Source organism: Miscanthus floridulus, chromosome 15, assembly GCF_019320115.1.
Source record: "Miscanthus floridulus cultivar M001 chromosome 15, ASM1932011v1, whole genome shotgun sequence".
Lineage (NCBI taxonomy): Eukaryota > Viridiplantae > Streptophyta > Magnoliopsida > Poales > Poaceae > Miscanthus > Miscanthus floridulus.
The window spans coordinates 38,367,392-38,386,091 of NC_089594.1; the positions used below are offsets into that span (position 1 = coordinate 38,367,392).

Below are 18,700 nucleotides of genomic sequence, written 5' to 3' on the forward strand. Positions count from 1 at the left end.
CCCTGTTCGCCGCTTAGGTTTGTTTGGCTGATAAGCCATGATTGAAAGTACTGTGGGCTGATTTGGTGTGAGAAAAATATTGTTCGTTGATTGAAAAAGTACGGCTTATAAGCCAAACAAGCCCAAGCGAACAGAGTTGTTTGTCCAATAACATGTTGGTACAACTGGTGAAACAACACAAACCAACCCGACAGGTTTCAATTCAATAGTTCGTTCGGTGACAACAGTCACATCTACTGCAGGTTTGCTCGAAACAGTAACAAGTACAGCATTCATACTAAAATCCAAATTGTTGAGTCTTTCTATCAAACAAAGCAGATCATTCCTGGAACGGAGTGAGATCGATCTTGAATGGCTTCTTTCCCTTCGTAACTCGCTTCACATGACGGGAGAAAAAGGTGGAAAAAAACGAAAGGTAAATTTATTGAGATTTGGCTTGAATATACTGAATGAAGGATGTTAAACTTACAGCGATTGCAATCAATTCCTCCAATAGTTCTTCCAAATTGCGCAATGGCTAAGAAAGACAGGAGTGCAAACAAATAGTATGAGGGTTATATGATAAACATCATCAATGCTATATAAGTTGGAAAAGATTGCATAAATGAACTGGAGTATACCCATTGAGTTGGGCCATCACATGGTGCATTCAAGGGATCATCATGTACCTGTGGGATTATGCAATAAAATAGATTTAATTTTGATAATTTCGTTTAATGAGCATAATAGCAGATTATGTTAAAAGAAACAACAGAGCATCCTCATTTCTTTATTTTCGCATCTCTTTACCTCCATGAAAATACCATCAACACCAACAGCAACAGAAGTCCTTGCAATGCATGGTATTAGTTCTCGTAGCCCCCCGCTTGCAACACCTCCACCATCAAGCTTACAAAATAGAACACAGCAATCCCCAATTTAACTAAAACAAACACCAGCAAAAACAACAACGAATTCAATATAAGGTAGTTATGAAGTTGTGATAAAAGTTAAAACAACTAATGTTTTGGTGGCTGTTTTTTTATAGTAGGTAAAAGTTCAACATAATAGTGAGACTGTTAAACTTAAAAATAGATCCGAAGGCCCAAATTTTGGACATTACAGATTCCTGTGATTGTGGTTATTACATATAGAGATGAGACCATGACTGGAACAGCATAGCACCTAAAATGTTGCATGCAAGTTTACATCAGGTTAGCAATTGGTAAATGCACATCACAATTGATGAAGATACCTTTCTTCCAGCCGGTTGCTGTAGAGCATGTGTTACATCCGCTACCTGAAATGCATATCACTGGTCTGTAATCTACAACATAGTTGTTGCTAGCTACCACATAGTGCGATCAAGAAAGGTGTATAAAAAAGGAAAATGGGAAGCATGAAAATGACAAACCACGAATGAGTTGTGGATATTAATAAAATGGAACTTTTCCCAAAGCATCAGACAGAAATACAACCACTTTCTGGTGAAATGTAGAAAGGCTTGATCTTAAATTATTTTCGTCCAATATTGGTTAGATGCTATTCCAGTACTAACATTCCTTGTTAACATCTGTGTCATTTGGTTGGAAAATCAATGTTTATCTTAATCAATTGAAATTTAAAATAAACAAAGCACAGCAGTCATCTGCGTCGTCTTAATCAACGTAAATTCATTTTTGACAACAGGAGAGCCACCTTTTCATGTCAAAACAACTGCACCAGATCAGGAGAAGAGAAAAGGCTCAATGCTAACACAATTAAATTGAGACAAAGGAGTCATCATTCCCATTATAACGATCAGGTTGCATCTATGTAAGATTTAAATATTAACTTGATTCTTTTCAATAATTGATCCATGATTTGAGACTTTTGCAATGCCAGAAATATTGATAAACTAGATGGAAGTGTTCAATCAGGAACAAGTTAGATGGATCTAAACAGGAGGTGGATTATGCTGTTAGGGATGAGAATGAGGTTCCGATACTTACAACTGGGCAGTTTGCTTCCCTCAGCCACTCAAAGTTCCTTGGGTCAACAATTAGATCGTCTGTGTGTTAATTGAAACAAATGTCAGTCTTTGTGTACCAATGCAGAAATAACTAATAACGAAGAAAGTGATAATATGAGGTGTGCAATAAGAGACAGTTAGTGCACTGCTGTGGAACTTCTAGATGCTTCTTCTTGAGCTGCAGCTTGATTTCCAACCACAACTCCAGAAGTGACGGTATCAATTACTTTGTTGCATGCCAAATGATCTGAAGGCAACCCTAATCTAGCTCTCACGACTTCAACTGGTGAATTCATAAAACGATTATACAGTGTCATCACATATTTCAAGAAGCATTCGTCCCTCTAAGGCTATTTGGTTCATAGTCATTCTACAACCCTACAACATGTTACCTACTCTCCTTAGTGGCAATGTCCTAGAACAGCATCAATGATTAATTGTTCTCTCTTTTTCATGTTTATTACGTGGGCAATAAACAGAAAAGAAAGAGCCAAAAGATGCCTTAACTGTAGCCAAACATGGTACCACGCTCACAGACCATCACATTTGGGTTTCCAGCAAGCCTTACTTTCTCTGCAGAGTTCACCATAACCTGGAGGTGTAAAAGTAAAACAAGTAAATCTGGTAAAATAATTAGCTTCAAGCCTTAACCAGGAGGTAATTCTATAAGAACATCCTCAAAATTGTGTATCTTGTCAAAAAATAGTTATAGTAATATGAAGATGGCATATGTCTGGATAATTGTCTTTCCATAAAAAATATCAGACAAATATATGCTTAAATGGGAAAGGTCATATGAAGAAACATGCACTATAACTCAACAAGAAGATTAATGGATTATCATAGATCAGATAGGTACAAACTGATATCATTTTTGTTAAATTTAAAAAACTCGACGGGATGGAGCAGACCACATCCCTGTTTTTTAATTAAGAGGATGCAGGGCTCGAACCTGGGTCTCTGGATTTTTGTTAAATTTCATGTTGTCAGCTGAAGTAATGCGAAAATTCTATCAACTTAAGCCAAGTTACTTCAGAAATTTCATTAGACTCAATTAAATGAAAATTTGCAGGTATGAGCAAATAGTTCCGCATTCTTTCAACACTGCACCTCATTCATAACAATCAAGTAAGAAACTTCGCCAAATTACTATGAAAAGTAGGACTAAGTACACTATGGAACGTTTGTTACTTTGTGCAACATTTAATAGCACAGAACCTTTTTAGGGTAATGATTTAAATACTAAATTAGCAAGTAGCTAAAATTTCGTGTATTCAAATTTCAATTATACTACCAGCTAGTAAAATGCAACTTACAGAAGGCGCACAGAATTGTCCTTTCTTGATGTTGATAATTTTTCCAGTCTTAGCAGCAGCCACTAGAAGATCAGTCTGTTATCATAGTAATATGTTTGCATTAGAGATGCAGAACATGGTATAAATATGCAGAATCATGCTTAAATATATGAAAAAACTGTTGTTTGCCACAGAAAATCCTTTCATTCAAAATTGTACCTGGCGACAGAGGAAGGCTGGAATCTGTATAATGTCAGCAACTCGTCCAACAGCTTCACACTGATTTCATGAAATAATTAGGAATCATCTATCTCTTTAGAGCAAATAATATGCAGTAGGAGATTGTGACTTGATAAAGGGCAATGCAGGTAATGCGCAGTTAGCAATAAGATGGGTTGTTTGATTATGATAGAGTGGGTAATGGTGTTATTGAGTTCCACATATGCTCAGAAAAGTAACAGCTCACCTCTCAAACTAAGGATGAAATTATGAAAAGCAAATCCAGGTATGAGTACAAATCCAGGATTTGAAATGAAACCAGACCATTCAATACCCTCAATTGTGTAGAAAACTAGAGATGCCTCTTAAAAAATGGAAAAGAAAAGTGCATGGGGTCAAAAGTTTCTTTCTGACAATTATATATGACTACAGAAACATAACATGACTAGTGGTACCTAGTATGAAACAGAGAATCATTTGGCAGTTTCCTTATGAGCTTGGAATGGGAAAAAAAAACTCAGACATGTCTCACTGTTACTGGAATGCAAGAACAAGTAGCACAAAAGAACAAATTTGTTCACAAAATTACTTAAGAACAAGAAACATGTCTTACAGTACAAAATGTACAAAGGAAACATGATCTGGTGCAGAATCAAGCCAAATCAAGCATTAACATAGCAGAATCGTTTGATGGGTTACCTGGTGGCTTTCGTGCACATCAGTGACTACCGGAAGGTCATATGTTGCTTTCACCTTTTCAAGGATCTGACCAAAATTGGAAATTGAAAAACAATATGATATAAACACACCATCACACATGAAAAGCTGTGTCAACAATTAGGTACATATACACATCACACAGGCCATTAGTACTTGAACAAATCCCAAGATATGGCAAATTTTTAATGTTTCTCCTGGAATCTCAACCTAGGCCATTAGGCCAAAATAACAATATACCACTAGGTATTTGAACAGGTAATTCTAATTGTCCAGCCACTTCCCATAATTCAGGTAATCACTGATGACAAAAGTATGGCCAATTTGATTGTCATATGAATTGCAGAGAACTAAACTAGTGTCACATAAGAGAAACAGTGGCTTGACATGAATTTGCACATTGTACTGAAGACCAATGTAATCAAAAGTCAAAACTAGGAAATGCCTAGTCTGAAGGATAAAACATGCCTCACCTTTAGGCCTTCTTCAAGACCAGGACCACGGAACGATTTTGACGATGTACGATTTGCTTTATCAAAGCTGGACTTGAACACAAGTGGAATTCCAAGCCTGTCATGGAGAACGAAAGGCAACAGGGTAGGTTTAATTTAGCCCCGGTTTTTTTATTAGAGAAAAAAGACTGATCCAAACTTCGTGCTCACTTGGTTGTGATTCCTTTAATGTGTTTGGCCATCTTCAGGACGTGCTCCTCCGATTCAATCACGTTGGGACCGGCCAGCAAGAAGAACGGTTTGGCAGCCTGTTGCAAGACTGAGATTGATAAAAAGAATACACAGTACATAACACATGATCACACTAGCTGTCGTCTATATCATTCATGTGAGGGCAAACGAAGAAACTACCACAGGCAGACACGACACTCTCACGGTCGACATTCCTTTTAACTAGAAAAATACACTGCTTGGAATTCCACTGTACATGCTCAAATTCTCAGATCCACTCGAACAAGGTAATAAGATTTGCTGCCACATCGCAGCAGAAACAAAAAGGGCAAGAATTTAAACCCCGAACAGCCCGCAGGATGATCGATGAAATGCCGCAGCCAAGATGACGGTGAGAATTACAAAAGCAACTCGCGGTGCGCACCTTGAGGGAGTCGAACAGCGCCACGGGTGGAGCCTCCATTGTCACGTTTCTTCCTCCCTGCGGGTGCGGCGGCACAACCAGAACATCAAGGCCCGTCCGTCCCAGTCCTAGAACCCCAAGAACACGAGAAAGAAATGCAGCAGAATCACGGGAGGGCCGGGTGAAGAGCACGAACCCGAGAGAAGACAGATCGAGGGATCGAGATGCGAGTGCCGGACCGCACACCGGAGCGGAGCGGCACAGCAGCGGAGAGGAGACAGGAGAGTGGAGCCTGACTGCCTGAGCGGAGGATGACAGCGACGGGAGGACCGGAGGAAAATATAGGCTGGCTGATTAAGCTGAGCTCTAATGGGCTGTATGGACACAGGCCGAAAATGCTGTGGGCCGGACGGTCGCAGGCTCAGCCCAGCACACACGAGCGCCGCCCAGGCCCGCACGGGCACGGCACACCCCACACTCGTCGTGCAGCTCTTGTCCATCCAAACCCTTTCGCCGGCGATGGCGCAGATCCTCCCCGGGCCCGGAGCCCGGGCGCCGCAGCCGCTCCCCGACCACCTTGTCGAGGAGATCCTCGTCCGGGACGCCTCCCCCGCCGACCTTGCCCGCGCCGCCGCAGCGTACGCCTCCTTCCGCCGCCTCGTCGCCGACGCCTCATTCCTCCGCCGCTACCGCTCCCTACACCCGCCACTCCTCCTCGGCATTCTCACGGCCCGAAGATTCCTGCCCGCCGAAGCTCGCCACCCCAACGCGCTCACCGCGCACGCCCTCGTCCGCGCCGCCGACTTCTCCCAGTGCCAAGGAACCGGCTGGATTCACTGCGACGCCCGCGACGGCCGGGTTCTCCTGATGCGCTCTGAGCATGCGAGCGGCCATATCATCCTCCCGGAACTCGCCGTGTGCGACCTCTTGACGCGGGGGTGCACGCCGCAGCCGACCATACCAGAGAGCCTAGTATCCTCCGTCCTTGGCCCGGCACGGGACGAGCACATTGGAAATTTCATCGATTTCTTTGTCCCTGCAGCAGACTACGAGGAGACACAGTTCAGGGTGGTTGCCTGGGGGTACTGTGAAGCACTGGCTGTGGCATTTGTCTACTCTTCGCTTTCTGGCACCTAGTCTGATGGTATTTCTATCGGTTCGGATGCACCAGGCTTCCACGTTCACAAACAATTCACGACACCCGTGGATCTGTGCCCCAGTTATGCGTATGGTTGCTTCTACTGGAAACTGCAGTTTTGCAACAAGTTGCTCAAGCTCAGTGTGTTGTTGTTGTGGAGGCTGGTGAAGGAAGGATTGGGATAATTACTCGCGCCAGTCCAGAATTTCCTGTGCTTCTGCACTCCATTTGGCAAAATGATGCTTGGAATGACAATGAGAGCACACCGGAGACTGCAATCCCGCTTCCTTCTCATTATTACTGCTATTTAGTTTTGGGTGCCGCAGAAGGACATATTATCCTATTATGCTTTGAGAAAGTCTCTTGTCCTACAAGGTTAGTGTTTTTCTCACTTAATATCAAGATATTGGAGATTGTGAGGGTCTGTTTGACACCCATTGAAAGTGGCGACTTTTGTAACACTCCGTTTCTGTACTTCGGGTACCCAGCGTTCTTGTCACCGAGAAGGATATGAAGCTGTAAGTCTTTTATCATAATTTTGACTGCCCTTTTGCATTCTTCTTTGAGGCACTGTCACTTACATCACATAAGAGTATGATTATTTTTGTCGTGTTCTTGTTTTGCCTATACAAACTGTCATGTGTACCATGGATTGCAGTTGCGTCAAAATCTTCTCTAGGTCCTTTTGGTCACCATGTAGTGTGTGTGCTATTTGCCTCCTGCCAAGCTATAGACTATTAGGTTATTCTTGTTTGTATGTGGTTTGATGTATTTTGCTATCATGGAAACAAGCCGGTCCATAAGACATACTCTCTCTCTCTCTCTCTCTCTCTCTCTCTCTCTCTCTCTCTCTCTCTCTCTCTCTCTCTCTCTCTCTCTCTCTGTGTGTGTGTGTGTGTGTGTGTTTTTTCAACAATGAGTGCCACATCAATGGAACCTTGTACTATCACGCGTGTCTTCAAAGATGGAACATACTTCTATTCTTAATAAATTGAAAAATATGATTTCTCCACAAGCTATTGGACTTGGGCAAGAAGCATAAATTAAACTTCTCATTTACCCTTCTTGGTTCTTTCACAACTGTAATGGCATTTGTTGTTAAGTTCACACTTTCTCTAAATACTCTGGCTTCTGAAAAACCGCGTGCAAACAAACAGATAATGTTGTTATGATTCAGTGGTTTCCCTTCATTGTACCATGTTACTAGCATCTCTTGTTTCATTGTTTTCATATAAGTACCTCTGTAGCAGTTGACTTGTAGAAGAATTGTGAAGTTCATCTATATCCTTGTAATCTGGTTGAAGTAGTGATTAGTCTGTCAGTAGTTAGCCTAGTGTTCATGTTTTCCAGTTACCTACTATAGCTATTTACTATTCATTGTCATGTAATTTTTTCAGGTTCCTTGGCAACCAAGTTGATTATGGTGCCTTGGCAACCAAGTAGGAATCATAGCATCTGCTTTATGCAGTTAGAATATGCTAAGGAGTAGGTACACCACTTGCTTATATATGCAGTGGTTAGCATTTTTTGTAAAAAGTTGTTATTGCAATTCAATACAATCCAAGCGGCCTGCTGGCCAAGCTGCCCTCTGGCAGCCCCAATTCGCCAACAATTGGCATCAGAGCCCGGGGTTGAGAGAAAGGGAGAGGCATGGCCACCTCCGCAGAGAGAGCAGCAGCCGCCACCGCCGCCGCCGAGCAGCGTGCGCAGCGTCTGGCCGCGGCAGAGGCCGCAGCCGCGCAGGCGCAGCAGGCCGCGGAGGCCGCAGCAGCAGCAGCTCGGAACGCGGCCGCCACGGCTGCGGCTCTGCGTCGAGAGTTGGTGGAGGAGGATCCGCCGCGCGATCGCCGCCCGCCTCCGTGGAGGAGCCCGGAGCGCGAGCGCAGGCAGACGCGGTCGCCCGATCGGGATCAGGATCACCGCCGCGGACGGGCCAGGGGCCGCTCGCCGGTGATCCAGACCGTGTACAAGGATTCTGGCTCGAGCTCCACCTGGCCGATGCTCACCAAGTCAAATTACCATGAGTGGGCCTCGATCATGAAGCTGAAGCTCCAGGCGCGGCAACTCTGGGACGCGATCGAGTACCAGGACCTGCCGTACCATGAGGACAGGCGCACGGTGGAGGCGATCATCGCCGCCGTGCCGCAGGAGATGCAGATGCCGCTGTCCGAGAAGGGATCGGCCAAGGAGGCCTGGGACTCCATCGCCGCCGCGCGGATCGGCGTCGATCGGGTGCGCCGCGCCACGCTCCAGCGACTCCGCAGCGACTGGGAGAAGCTCGCCTTCCGTCCGGGTGAGCAGATCGAGGACTTCACCCTTTGCTTGATGGCCCTGAAGCAGCAGCAGCTTCTCCACGGCGACAACGACATCGATGAAGAGCGCGCGGTGGAGAGGCTCCTGCGCGTCGTGCCGCCGAAGTACTCCCAGCTCCAGATCGCCATCGAGACGCTTCTTGACTTCCAGGACCTCACCATCGAGGAGGTATCTGGACGTTTGAAGACGGTGGACGACATGGAGGTGCTGGTCGCGGAACCGGCCGCCATCGGCGGTCTGCTGCTGACAAGGGAGCAGTGGCGTGCCAAGGAGAAGGAGGAGGTTGCCGCTTCCGCGTCAGGCAAGGAACCGCGACGTCGTCCACGCGGCGGCAAGAAGCAGCGCGGGAAGGGCAATCGCGGCGGAGGAGACAGAGGCGGTGGCGACGATCGCGGGGCGGACGACGACACCTGCCTCAACTGTGGTGATCGCGGCCACTGGGCGCGCGACTGCCGCCAGCCGCGCCGTGGTGGTGGTGACCGCGGCGGCGGCGGTGGCAACCAACGCGGAGGAGGCAACCGTGTTGGAGGTGATTGAGGTGGACGGCGCGGTGGTGGGCGTGGCAGTGCTGCGCACGTCGCAGAGGCGGAGGACGATGATGGTGCTCTGTTCCTCGCCCACGGCTTCCTCGAGCTCGACGAGATGACCGAAGCCGTCTGCTCCAAGGCCACGGCCTCCCTCGACATCAACGAGCCGCGCGCGCGTGTCTTCCTCAACACCAGCGCCAACGAGGAGGCGCTCGACGGCTGGTACCTCGACAGCGGGGCCACGCATCACATGACCGGCCGCCGGGAGCTCTTCGCCGAGCTCGACACCACGGCGCGCGGCACGGTGCGTTTCGGCGACTCGTCTCGAGTGGAGATCAAGGGGACCAGCTCCATCGTCTTCCAGGCCAAGAACGGGGAGCAGCGCGTCCTCCATGGCGTCTTCTTCTACATCCCAGCGCTCCGGAACTCGATTATGAGTTTGGGGCAGCTCGACGAAGGAGGCTCCAGGATGGAGATTGAACATGGAGTGCTCCGAATCTGGGACCGGCGTGGTCGTCTTCTCGCCAAGGTACATCGCGGGCCCAGTCGGCTGTACATCCTGCACTTGGAGGCCGCGCAGCCGGTGTCTTGCCGCCAGGAAGGAGGACGAGTCATGGAGGTGGCATGAGCGCTACGGGCATCTCAGCTTCGAGGCGCTGCACCAGCTCGGCAAGAAGGAGATGGTGAGGGGGATGCCGGTGATCAAGCATGCGGAGCAAGTCTGCGACACCTGCGTCACCACCAAGCTCCGCCGCAAGCCGTTTCCGCAGCAGGCGCAGTACCGCGCGCAGGCGCTCCTGGACCTTGTCCACGGCGACTTGTGCGGGTCGGTGACGCCGGCGACGCCAGGAGGGCGCCGCTACTTCTTGCTGATGGTGGACGACGCAACCCGCTTCATGTGGGCGGCGCTTCTGCCAACCAAGGATGCTGCTGCGGATGCCGTGAAGCGGGTGAAGGCCGAAGCAGAGAAGGAGACCGGCCGTGAGCTCAAGGTGCTGCGGACCGACAATGGTGGAGAGTTCACCGTCGGCGAGCTGGCGCAGTACTTCTCCGCCGAAGGAGTCAAGCGGCACTACTCTGCACCACAATCACCGCAGCAGAACGGTGTGGTGGAGCGGCGCAATCAGACGGTCGTGGCGACCGCACGCGCGCTCCTGAAGCAGAGGTCCATGCCGGCCAAATTCTGGGAGGAGGCGGTGATGACGGCGGTGCATCTGCTCAACCGCGCGCCGACGAGAAGCTTGCAAGGCAAGACCCCCTATGAGGCCTGGCACGGACGAGCGCCGGCGGTGAGCTATCTGCGTACATTCGGCTGCGTTGCCTACACAAGGGAGCTCGGGCAGCTGCGCAAGCTCGACGACCGCGGCAAGGCTGGGGTCTTCAGGCGCCAAGGCCTACCGGGTCCTCGATCCGGCGACATGACGCGTCAAGGTGAGCCGCGACGTGGTGTTTGATGAAGGGCGCGGCTGGGATTGGTCCAATTCGGTCGCCGGGACGTCTGCTTCCGCCTCCAGCGACTTCGACATCGAGTTCTGGGGAGTCGACGCAAACGGAGCTCCGCCGCGCACGCCGTCACCAGCTCCAGGGGAGCACGATCCACCGGCCTCCTCTGCTTCACCAGCAGCAGAGACCGAGCAGGCAGACCCAGTTGAGTTCGCGTCACCGCTCGAGGACGACGACGATCGCCTTGACGCTTCCTACGACGGCGAGCAGCTGCGGTACCGTACCATGCCCAACATCGTCGGGGACGCGCCCACACCGCCGTCGACTTCACGTCTCTTCGCCGAGCTTCACCTCACGCACGCCGGCGAGCCGACCAACTTCGCGGAGGTTGAAGACGATCCTGCCTAGCAGGCCGCCATGGAGCAGGAGATCAAGGCGGTTGAGCAGAACCGTACGTGAGAGCTTGTGGAGCTTCCTCCCGGTCACCGGCCCATCACTCTGAAGTGGGTCTACAAGCTCAAGAAGGACGAGCGGGGCGCGGTGACCAAGTACAAGGCGCGCTTGGTGGCGCGGGGTTTCGTCCAGTAGGAAGGTGTCGATGTTTTACCACCGGCAACCCGTCACGGGGTACCCGGGACGGTGATTTGTTCGGAGGGGTATCGGCGTTTGCAGGAACTCGATGGTAAACGCAGGGAGACAATGATTTATACTGGTTCGGCACGCCGGAAAGTCACGGCGCCCTATGTCCAGTCTGGTGTGGATAGTATATTGCGCCCTGCGCTATTTGTTGTGTTGCGAGGTATGTTGTGTGTTCTTCTGTGGTGTGTCGGTGCCGATCTAGGGACCCCTGTCCTCCTTTATATAGTCCAGGAGAGGCGGGAGTTCTAGTCGGTTACAAAGTAGAGATCCTAGTAGGATTATATGTAACTAGTTCTAGTAGGATTACATGTAGGGAATCCTAGTTGGACTAGGTCTTCTTCTCTCTTCTCCGTGGGGAACCCCATGGGTCCCGCATCGACAAGCCCCCGAGCATCTCATGGATGAGTTTCGGAAGCCTTCTTATTCTTCTTGGTCTTCGTTGAGTTGTTGTAAATCCGTTCCAGGTTCTTCTGAAGTGAAACCTTGAGATGGTCTTCTTTTGGTTGGTTCGTCATGACTGATGTGCAAAAAAGTGCACTAATTGAGTGTAGCACCCGAGCCTCTTACTTGTTGGGACAAGAAGTCAGAGGGTCCCTTTAGTCTTCTTGGTTGCTCCGAGTTCTTTTTCGGTGGGTGCAATTTTTCGTAAAAATTGCACTCACTGAGTGTAGCCCCCGAGCCTCTTGCTTTTGCTTGTAAAAGTTGGAGGGTCTAGATTGTTGTCTTCAAAAATTTCTAGGGTTATGTATCCCGCAGCCCCCGAGCCTTCTCCGAGTTCTTTTCTTTCGAAAAGAAATCGGATGAAGGGTCTTGATGTGTTGTCGTTTGTTGTAGTCTTGAGTTCTTGTATTCTTGGTCCTTCGTCTTTAAATCCGAGCCCCCGGGCATAGTTGAAGCGAATGCCGAGCCCCCGAGCTTAGTGTTTGACTAAGCCGTGACGCTCTTCTGAGTTGTTTTTTATTCCTCCAGCTCGTTTCTAGACTTCTCTGGTTCTTGATGTACCTCTTCCAGGTTGTTTGCACTTTGTCCAGGTTCTTTCTGAACTTGTATGTACCTCATCCGGGTTGTTTTCTGATCAATCCAAGTTCTTTTTTGTCTTGATTTCTGTTCCCAACTTATCTGGGTTGTTTTCTTCAATCCGGGTTCTTTCTGATCTTATCTTGGTCCTTGCCGCACCTTGTCGGGGTTCTTTTTTGATCAATCCGGGTTCTTTCTGATCTTGTCTTGGTCCTTGCCGCACCTTGTCTGGGTTCTTTCTGATCAATCCGGGTTCTTTCTGATCTTGTCTTGGTTCTTGCCGCACCTTGTCGGGGTTCTTTTTTTATCAATCCGGGTTCTTTCTGATCTTGTCTTGGTTCTTGCCGTACCTTGTCCGGGTTCTTTCTGATCAATCCGGGTTCTTTCTGATCTTGTCTTGGTTCTTGCCGCACCTTGTCGGGGTTCTTTTTTTATCAATCCGGGTTCTTTCTGATCTTGTCTTGGTTCTTGCCGTACCTTGTCGGGGTTCTTTTTTTTATCAATCCGGGTTCTTTCTGATCTTGCCTTGGTTCTTGCCGTACCTTGTCGGGGTTCTTTTTTGATCAAACCAGGTTGTTTCTGATCTTGTCTTAGTAAAGTAGCTCTCAGGAGCGTATTTTTCCTGATCTCATGGTACAGATGTAGCTTTCCTGCATGTTAAACATAAAAGTATGTTGTAAATAACATTCCGGATATAAAGTGGGGAACATGTCCCATATTTGAATAATCAATCAGGGGTGGGCCCCGACATTATGAAATGCATATAAACTTTTTGCGTCTTGCTCTTGCTAGGCCATGCAAATTCCTCAGGTAGTGTCCTGTTACGTTTAAGCACTTGAATCTCTGGCGTATGGTTCAGAGGTTCATGACATGACCATGTGAGCCTGGCACTCGGTTCGTGACCGTCCATGTGAGTAGACAAGCTTCACGGATTAAGGCGTGTTCTACCTAAGGAATTCGGCGACCGTTAAGAGAAGACCTAGAGCACTATGTTTGCTCGCATGATGATTTTTTGTATCTTGAGCACTATGTTTGCTCGCATGATGATTTGACTTTAGAGCACTATGTTTGCTCGCATGATGATTTTTGTGTCTTCCCAGAGACATATATGAATAATATCTGAAATATATAAAAAATGAGACGTGACTTAGCTTGGTTTATGGCCGAGTAGTCGATCACCGCAGCCGAGTAGTCGATTAGTGCGGCATCGAGCTGAGTGGAGCCGAGTTGTTGTAAGTAGACTTGATAACTTTCTGTCACCTGATGTAGTCGAACACCTTGACATTGTTCGGGTAGTTCCGTCTTGACACTTTGGTGTTGTCGGGTAGTCGGATATGAGCCGAGTTGTGTTTGAACCAAATTTTGAGAACTCGGACCGGTGGCTTGACGTAGTTGGGGAGTTGTTGAATTTGGAGCGTAGCTGTTTGGCTGAATCGAACGGACTCCTTGATTGCTGTTTTCTCCGTGCTGCTGGTCACGGGTTCGATCTCTTGTGAGGCCTCAATTTTTGTGTGCCTATATCAATATCGGATCGTGGTCTACTAGTCTTGTTTTGCTTCCTTTGGTTTGCCTGACTCCGTGGCTTCTTGCATGTCTTAGACATATATACGTATATATATATATATATACGCAGGCCTCTTTCCTTATTTGCTTGTTGCTCGCAATCGTACGGGTACACATGCACCGCATAGATCCGTAGCTTGCATGTCTTGAGATGCCTTCTAGTAGCTTCTAAGTTTAGTCGTTGACGTCATCTTGCATAGCCGTAATTATCTGGTATTCTTCCTTGCTTGCATGTCGCCGGTTTGTGTAGGAGCTGGACTCGGCATGTCCGAGTTGTATTAGAATCTGCATGGAGCCGAATTGTTGACGGAGGTGGTGTGGCGGTCTGTCTTGTTCTGGTTTGTCCGAGTTGTGGTCGAAGTCGGCACCAGCTTGAGTAGAGTTCAACTCGGAACCAGCGATGCTCGACGGAGAGCGTGCGTGGGTTAGAGTCGGACTCGGCTCCGAGTGGGCTCAAGTCCACACGTGGTGCTTCCTTGCCATTGTGCTTTGTCTAATGTCATTAGTCTTGCATGTAGATTCTTCTTGGATCAACGGAACGTGTGGTTGCATGGCATCCTCCGTTGTTGTGAACACGCTTAAGCTGAAGATGGCGAGTTGTCGATGAGGTCTTCGTGACGAATCTTGATCTTGAGGTCCACCGAGCTCTCGAACGCAAAGCGCCGAGAACCCCTACCTGGCGCGCCAGCTGTCGATGTTTTACCACCGGCAACCCGTCACGGGGTACCCGGGACGGTGATTTGTTCGGAGGGGTATCGGCGTTTGCAGGAACTCGATGGTAAACGCAGGGAGACAATGATTTATACTGGTTCGGCACGCCGGAAAGTCACGGCGCCCTACGTCCAGTCTGGTGTGGATAGTATATTGCGCCATGCGCTATTTGTTGTGTTGCGAGGTATGTTGTGTGTTCTTCTGTGGTGTGTCGGTGCCGATCTAGGGACCCCTGTCCTCCTTTATATAGTCCAGGAGAGGCGGGAGTTCTAGTCGGTTACAAAGTAGAGATCCTAGTAGGATTACATGTAACTAGTTCTAGTAGGATTACATGTAGGGAATCCTAGTTGGACTAGGTCTTCTTCTCTCTTCTCCGTGGGGAACCCCATGGGTCCCGCATCGACAGAAGGGATCGACTTCGACGACGCGTTTGCTCCTGTGGCGCGCATGGAATCCGTTCGATTCCTCCTCGCGCTGGCGGCCCAAGAAGGATGGCACGTCCACCACATGGACGTCAAATCGGCTTTCCTCAACGGCGACCTCAAGGAGGAGGTGTACGTGAAGCAGCCGCCTGGCTTCACCGTCGCCGGGAAGGAGAAGATGGTGTACCGTTTGCGCAAGGCTTTGTATGGCCTACGGCAGGCTCCGCGAGCTTGGAACGCCAAGCTGGACGCCACCTTCAAGGAGATGGGTTTCCAGCAAAGCGACCATGAAGCTGCGATGTACAGGCGAGGAACAGGGGAGGAGCTGCTGCTGATCGGCGTCTATGTTGACGATTTGATCATCACCGGTGCCAGCGCTCAAGCCATAGAAGGTTTCAAGGCTCTGATGAAGAAGGTTTTCGACATGAGCGACCTCGGCCTCCTGTCCTTCTACCTAGGGGTCGAAGTACACTAAGACTTAGCTGGGATCACTCTGAGGCAAACCCATTATGCCAAGAGGATCCTTGAGCTAGGAGGTATGGATGCCTGCAGCCCTGCCCATACACCAATGGAGGAGCGGCTGAGGTTGAGCAGGCAGAGCACGGCTGCAGAAGCTGATTCTACCCAATACAGAAGATTGGTGGGCAGCCTGCGCTACTTGGTCCACACAAGACCTGACTTAGCCTTCTCAGTAGGCTTTGTCAGTTGATTCATGGAGAGACCGACTGCAGAGCACCAAGCTGCCATCAAGCGCATCCTGAGATATGTGGCTGGTACTCTGGAGTTTGGCCTGCACTACACTAAGGCTCCAGGGAGAGCAAGGTTTGTTGGCTACTGCGACAGTGACTTGGCTGGGGACATTGACACCAGCAAGAGCACTAGTGGCACTCTGTTCTTTCTGGGAAGCAATCTTGTGTGCTGGCAGTCAGTGAAGCAGAAGGTGGTGGCCCTATCTAGTTGTGAAGCTGAGTACATTGCCACTACAATAGTTGCAACACAAGCTATTTGGCTATCCAGGCTATTGGCAGACCTCCTTGGAAGGAATGTGGAAGTGGTCGAACTGAAAGTTGATAGCAAGTCTGCACTTGCTCTAGCCAAGAATCCAGTCTTTCATGAGCGCAGTAAGCACATCAGAATCAAGTATCACTTCATCAGAAACTGCTTGGAAGATGGAAGTATCAGGGCTGATCACATATCCACCACTGATCAGCTGGCTGATATTCTAACCAAGTCTCTTGAAAGATCAAAATTTGAAGAGATGAGGGGAAGAATTGGGCTCAGGCACATCACTTCCAAGGACCACAAGGCTAAAGGGGAGAATTGTCAGTAGTTAGCCTAGTGTTCATGTTTTTCAGTTACCTACTATAGCTATTTACTATTCACTGTCATGTAGTTTTTTCAGGTTCCTTGGCAACCAAGTTGATCATGGTGCCTTGGCAACCAAGTAGGAATCATAGCATCTGCTTTATGCAGTTAGAATACGCTAAGGAGTAGGTACACCACTTGCTTATATATGCAGTGGTTAGCATCTTTTGTAAAAAGTTGTTATTGCAATTCAATACAATCCAAGCGGCCTGCTGGCCAAGCTGCCCTCTGCCAGCCCCAATTAGCCAACAAGTCTCTTCGCTGACTATCTTTCCAAGCTTAGTTTCCTAAACATTGACTATAGCATCATTATGACTTTATGAAACTTTTTGCGTGTGTGGAAATTCACATTTTGGCTTGCCTGCTTGAGTTATAGTGGCTCATTCAGTGTATTGTGATCTGTAAGAGCATGGGAACCGAGTTTTAGTGACGTTTTCTTCAACATTTTATTTTTTAAATTAACAAACATCATTTTGAGCATACAGAAATATGGCTTGTTGTATGTAACTGGCTCAGCTTAAGCTTGGTAAAGAGGCCCTTGGTAGTTTTAATGGGCTTATGGTATTGTTTTCATGCATGTCCTTGGACTCGTACTTATTTTCACTCCAGTTATTGTCAATGGTTTACTAATGTGTGTTCTGTCAATCTTGTCTTGTGAAAGACCACTCCATCCATAACCGCTAAACTGGAAATTACTTATAAAGGCCAATAGGCAGTAAATGCTGCACTTATTAACGATGATTGTTTTGCTTCGAGTGCTACCCCCCCCCCCCCCCCCCCCAATGCCATTACTAGTGCTCTCAACGTTTACACTTCTGCCATTTACATTAATTTCAGAATTAAGTCTGAACCTGATAATGATTTTTTTTTTTTAAAGGCACAAACACTCATCACGTTTAATCTGTGTTTGGCGCCTTTTGGAACTTAGTTTTTCAGGGAACATTCCTCATATTACACATTTATTTCTCTTGTGTCGTCGTAGATATTTGGGGTTGTAACTAAGGTAGCTTATGTTGAAAAGAAGAGCATTATTTCATTCCTTTTTTGAAACCATATAGTTGCATCGTTTTTTATTCTTATAAGTTATAACTCAAGGACCAAAGAATGGTGCATGACTGCGTATTGTTAGGGTTGGCTGCAAGTATATTTGTTGTCACTTTCTTTCTTATTCTCGAATCTTTCATGCAAATTAATGATTTCAATGTATGGAGTCTGCTCCAAGTCAGTGAAAAAAGTATTTAGATGCTCCTTCCATTTTGATACTCTTTGGCAATGAGGCTGAACTTATGCACTTCAAATTTACTCACCTAAGTCCTCGCAAAAAAAAAAACATTTACACACCTAAGTTATCGAAAAGTCATGGTTGCATTGCATCTGCAATGTTTTTTCGTCCCTTGCAGGACTAAAACTGCTTTCAAGGTGGTGCCTTCTTCTTCAGTGTCATGGTGATGTGGAGACAGGAGATGATGGTGAAGGTTATGATGGCAATGGTGATGCAGCTTGTGTTCGACTAGGTTCTTCGGGCAGTCCTTCAATCTTTTGATGTCCTCTGCAACTCTAGTTATCATTGGGTCTGGTCTAGTTATAAAACTTAGTTGGTCTATGCATTCAAGTACTAATGTAGTCGGAACACCTGGTACTTAACTCCATATATCGAGTAGATTTGTCTGGTTGTTTTGGAGAACTAGGACAACGTGATAATGACAATAGAAGGCAGATCTATGTCGCACTGAATGGCTATGTATGCTATTTCTGTAGCTGACTGAATTGTCGGAGATCGATGCACTTCAGTGGTTGTAAGAAGGATTTCTCGCACCGATTCACCAAAAGCTAGTAGTACAATGGTATTAAAAGTTCACGAGTTGAGGATGTCTATTCGTTTCGGCTTATACGATCGTGGATTATAAGCTGTAATAGTATTTTTCTCTCACACCAAATCAGCCAGCAGTACTTCTGACTTATAATCTACTATCGTTTCAGCTGAAACGAACAGGCTGCACATTAGACCGGCAGCCATAACAAATGTGACTTGAAACTGCCTGCTTTTCAGTGCTCCAGTTTCTTAACATGACGATGGAACCTTGGATCAGTCTCATACGCCGCAGGCAAATGGCGAACACGGAGTTTCATCCTGATTCCAGCTTTTTGCTTGCATCAGATTTATGCTTCTGCATCGAACGATCGAAGAGAACATGAGAGAATGTAAGCAAAGTGAGATACGCTGTCTTGTGCTTGAATGAACTGATTGGGCAATG

The 18,700-nt window shown here is 47.7% G+C and overlaps 3 protein-coding genes across 4 annotated transcripts; 2 read left to right on the forward strand and 1 right to left on the reverse strand.

Annotated features, from left to right (window-relative positions):
* Positions 1-52: 52 nt before the first annotated feature.
* LOC136506736 (2-dehydro-3-deoxyphosphooctonate aldolase) lies at positions 53-5,616 on the reverse strand. The gene is made up of 14 exons (XM_066501627.1): positions 5,504-5,616; positions 5,329-5,385; positions 4,884-4,981; positions 4,695-4,791; positions 4,204-4,269; positions 3,505-3,564; positions 3,307-3,381; positions 2,498-2,582; positions 1,971-2,029; positions 1,235-1,279; positions 790-888; positions 621-668; positions 470-517; positions 53-376 (listed from the first exon to the last, which is right to left on the reverse strand). Exons 2-14 carry the CDS (start codon positions 5,365-5,367, stop codon positions 320-322), a joined length of 876 nt encoding a protein of 291 aa, XP_066357724.1. The 5' UTR covers positions 5,368-5,385; positions 5,504-5,616; the 3' UTR covers positions 53-319.
* On the forward strand, positions 5,611-18,269 carry LOC136506737 (uncharacterized). 2 transcript variants are annotated; one of them, XM_066501629.1, is made up of 3 exons: positions 5,611-6,820; positions 6,934-6,963; positions 17,846-18,269. In XM_066501629.1, exon 1 carries the CDS (start codon positions 5,677-5,679, stop codon positions 6,442-6,444), a length of 768 nt encoding a protein of 255 aa, XP_066357726.1. In that variant the 5' UTR covers positions 5,611-5,676; the 3' UTR covers positions 6,445-6,820; positions 6,934-6,963; positions 17,846-18,269. The 2 variants fall into 2 exon arrangements, with proteins under 2 accessions (XP_066357726.1, XP_066357725.1); XM_066501628.1 differs by having other exon boundaries at positions 5,611-6,963.
* On the forward strand, positions 8,483-9,295 carry LOC136507377 (uncharacterized). The gene has a single exon (XM_066502123.1). It carries the CDS (start codon positions 8,483-8,485, stop codon positions 9,293-9,295), a length of 813 nt encoding a protein of 270 aa, XP_066358220.1.
* Positions 18,270-18,700: the final 431 nt, after the last annotated feature.

Excerpts from the sequence above, each read along its gene's own strand:
- LOC136506736 (XM_066501627.1), bottom strand. The coding sequence starts at position 5,367 with ATGGAGGCTCCACCCGTGGCGCTGTTCGACTCCCTCAAG. Across the intron at positions 4,270-4,694 it reads GTCTTGAAGAAGGCCTAAAG|ATCCTTGAAAAGGTGAAAGC; the intron begins GTGAGGCATGTT and ends AATTTTGGTCAG. Across the intron at positions 889-1,234 it reads AGCAACCGGCTGGAAGAAAG|CTTGATGGTGGAGGTGTTGC; the intron begins GTATCTTCATCA and ends CTATTTTGTAAG.
- LOC136506737 (XM_066501628.1), top strand. The coding sequence starts at position 5,677 with ATGGGCTGTATGGACACAGGCCGAAAATGCTGTGGGCCGGACGGTCGC.
- LOC136507377 (XM_066502123.1), top strand. The coding sequence starts at position 8,483 with ATGAAGCTGAAGCTCCAGGCGCGGCAACTCTGGGACGCGATCGAGTAC.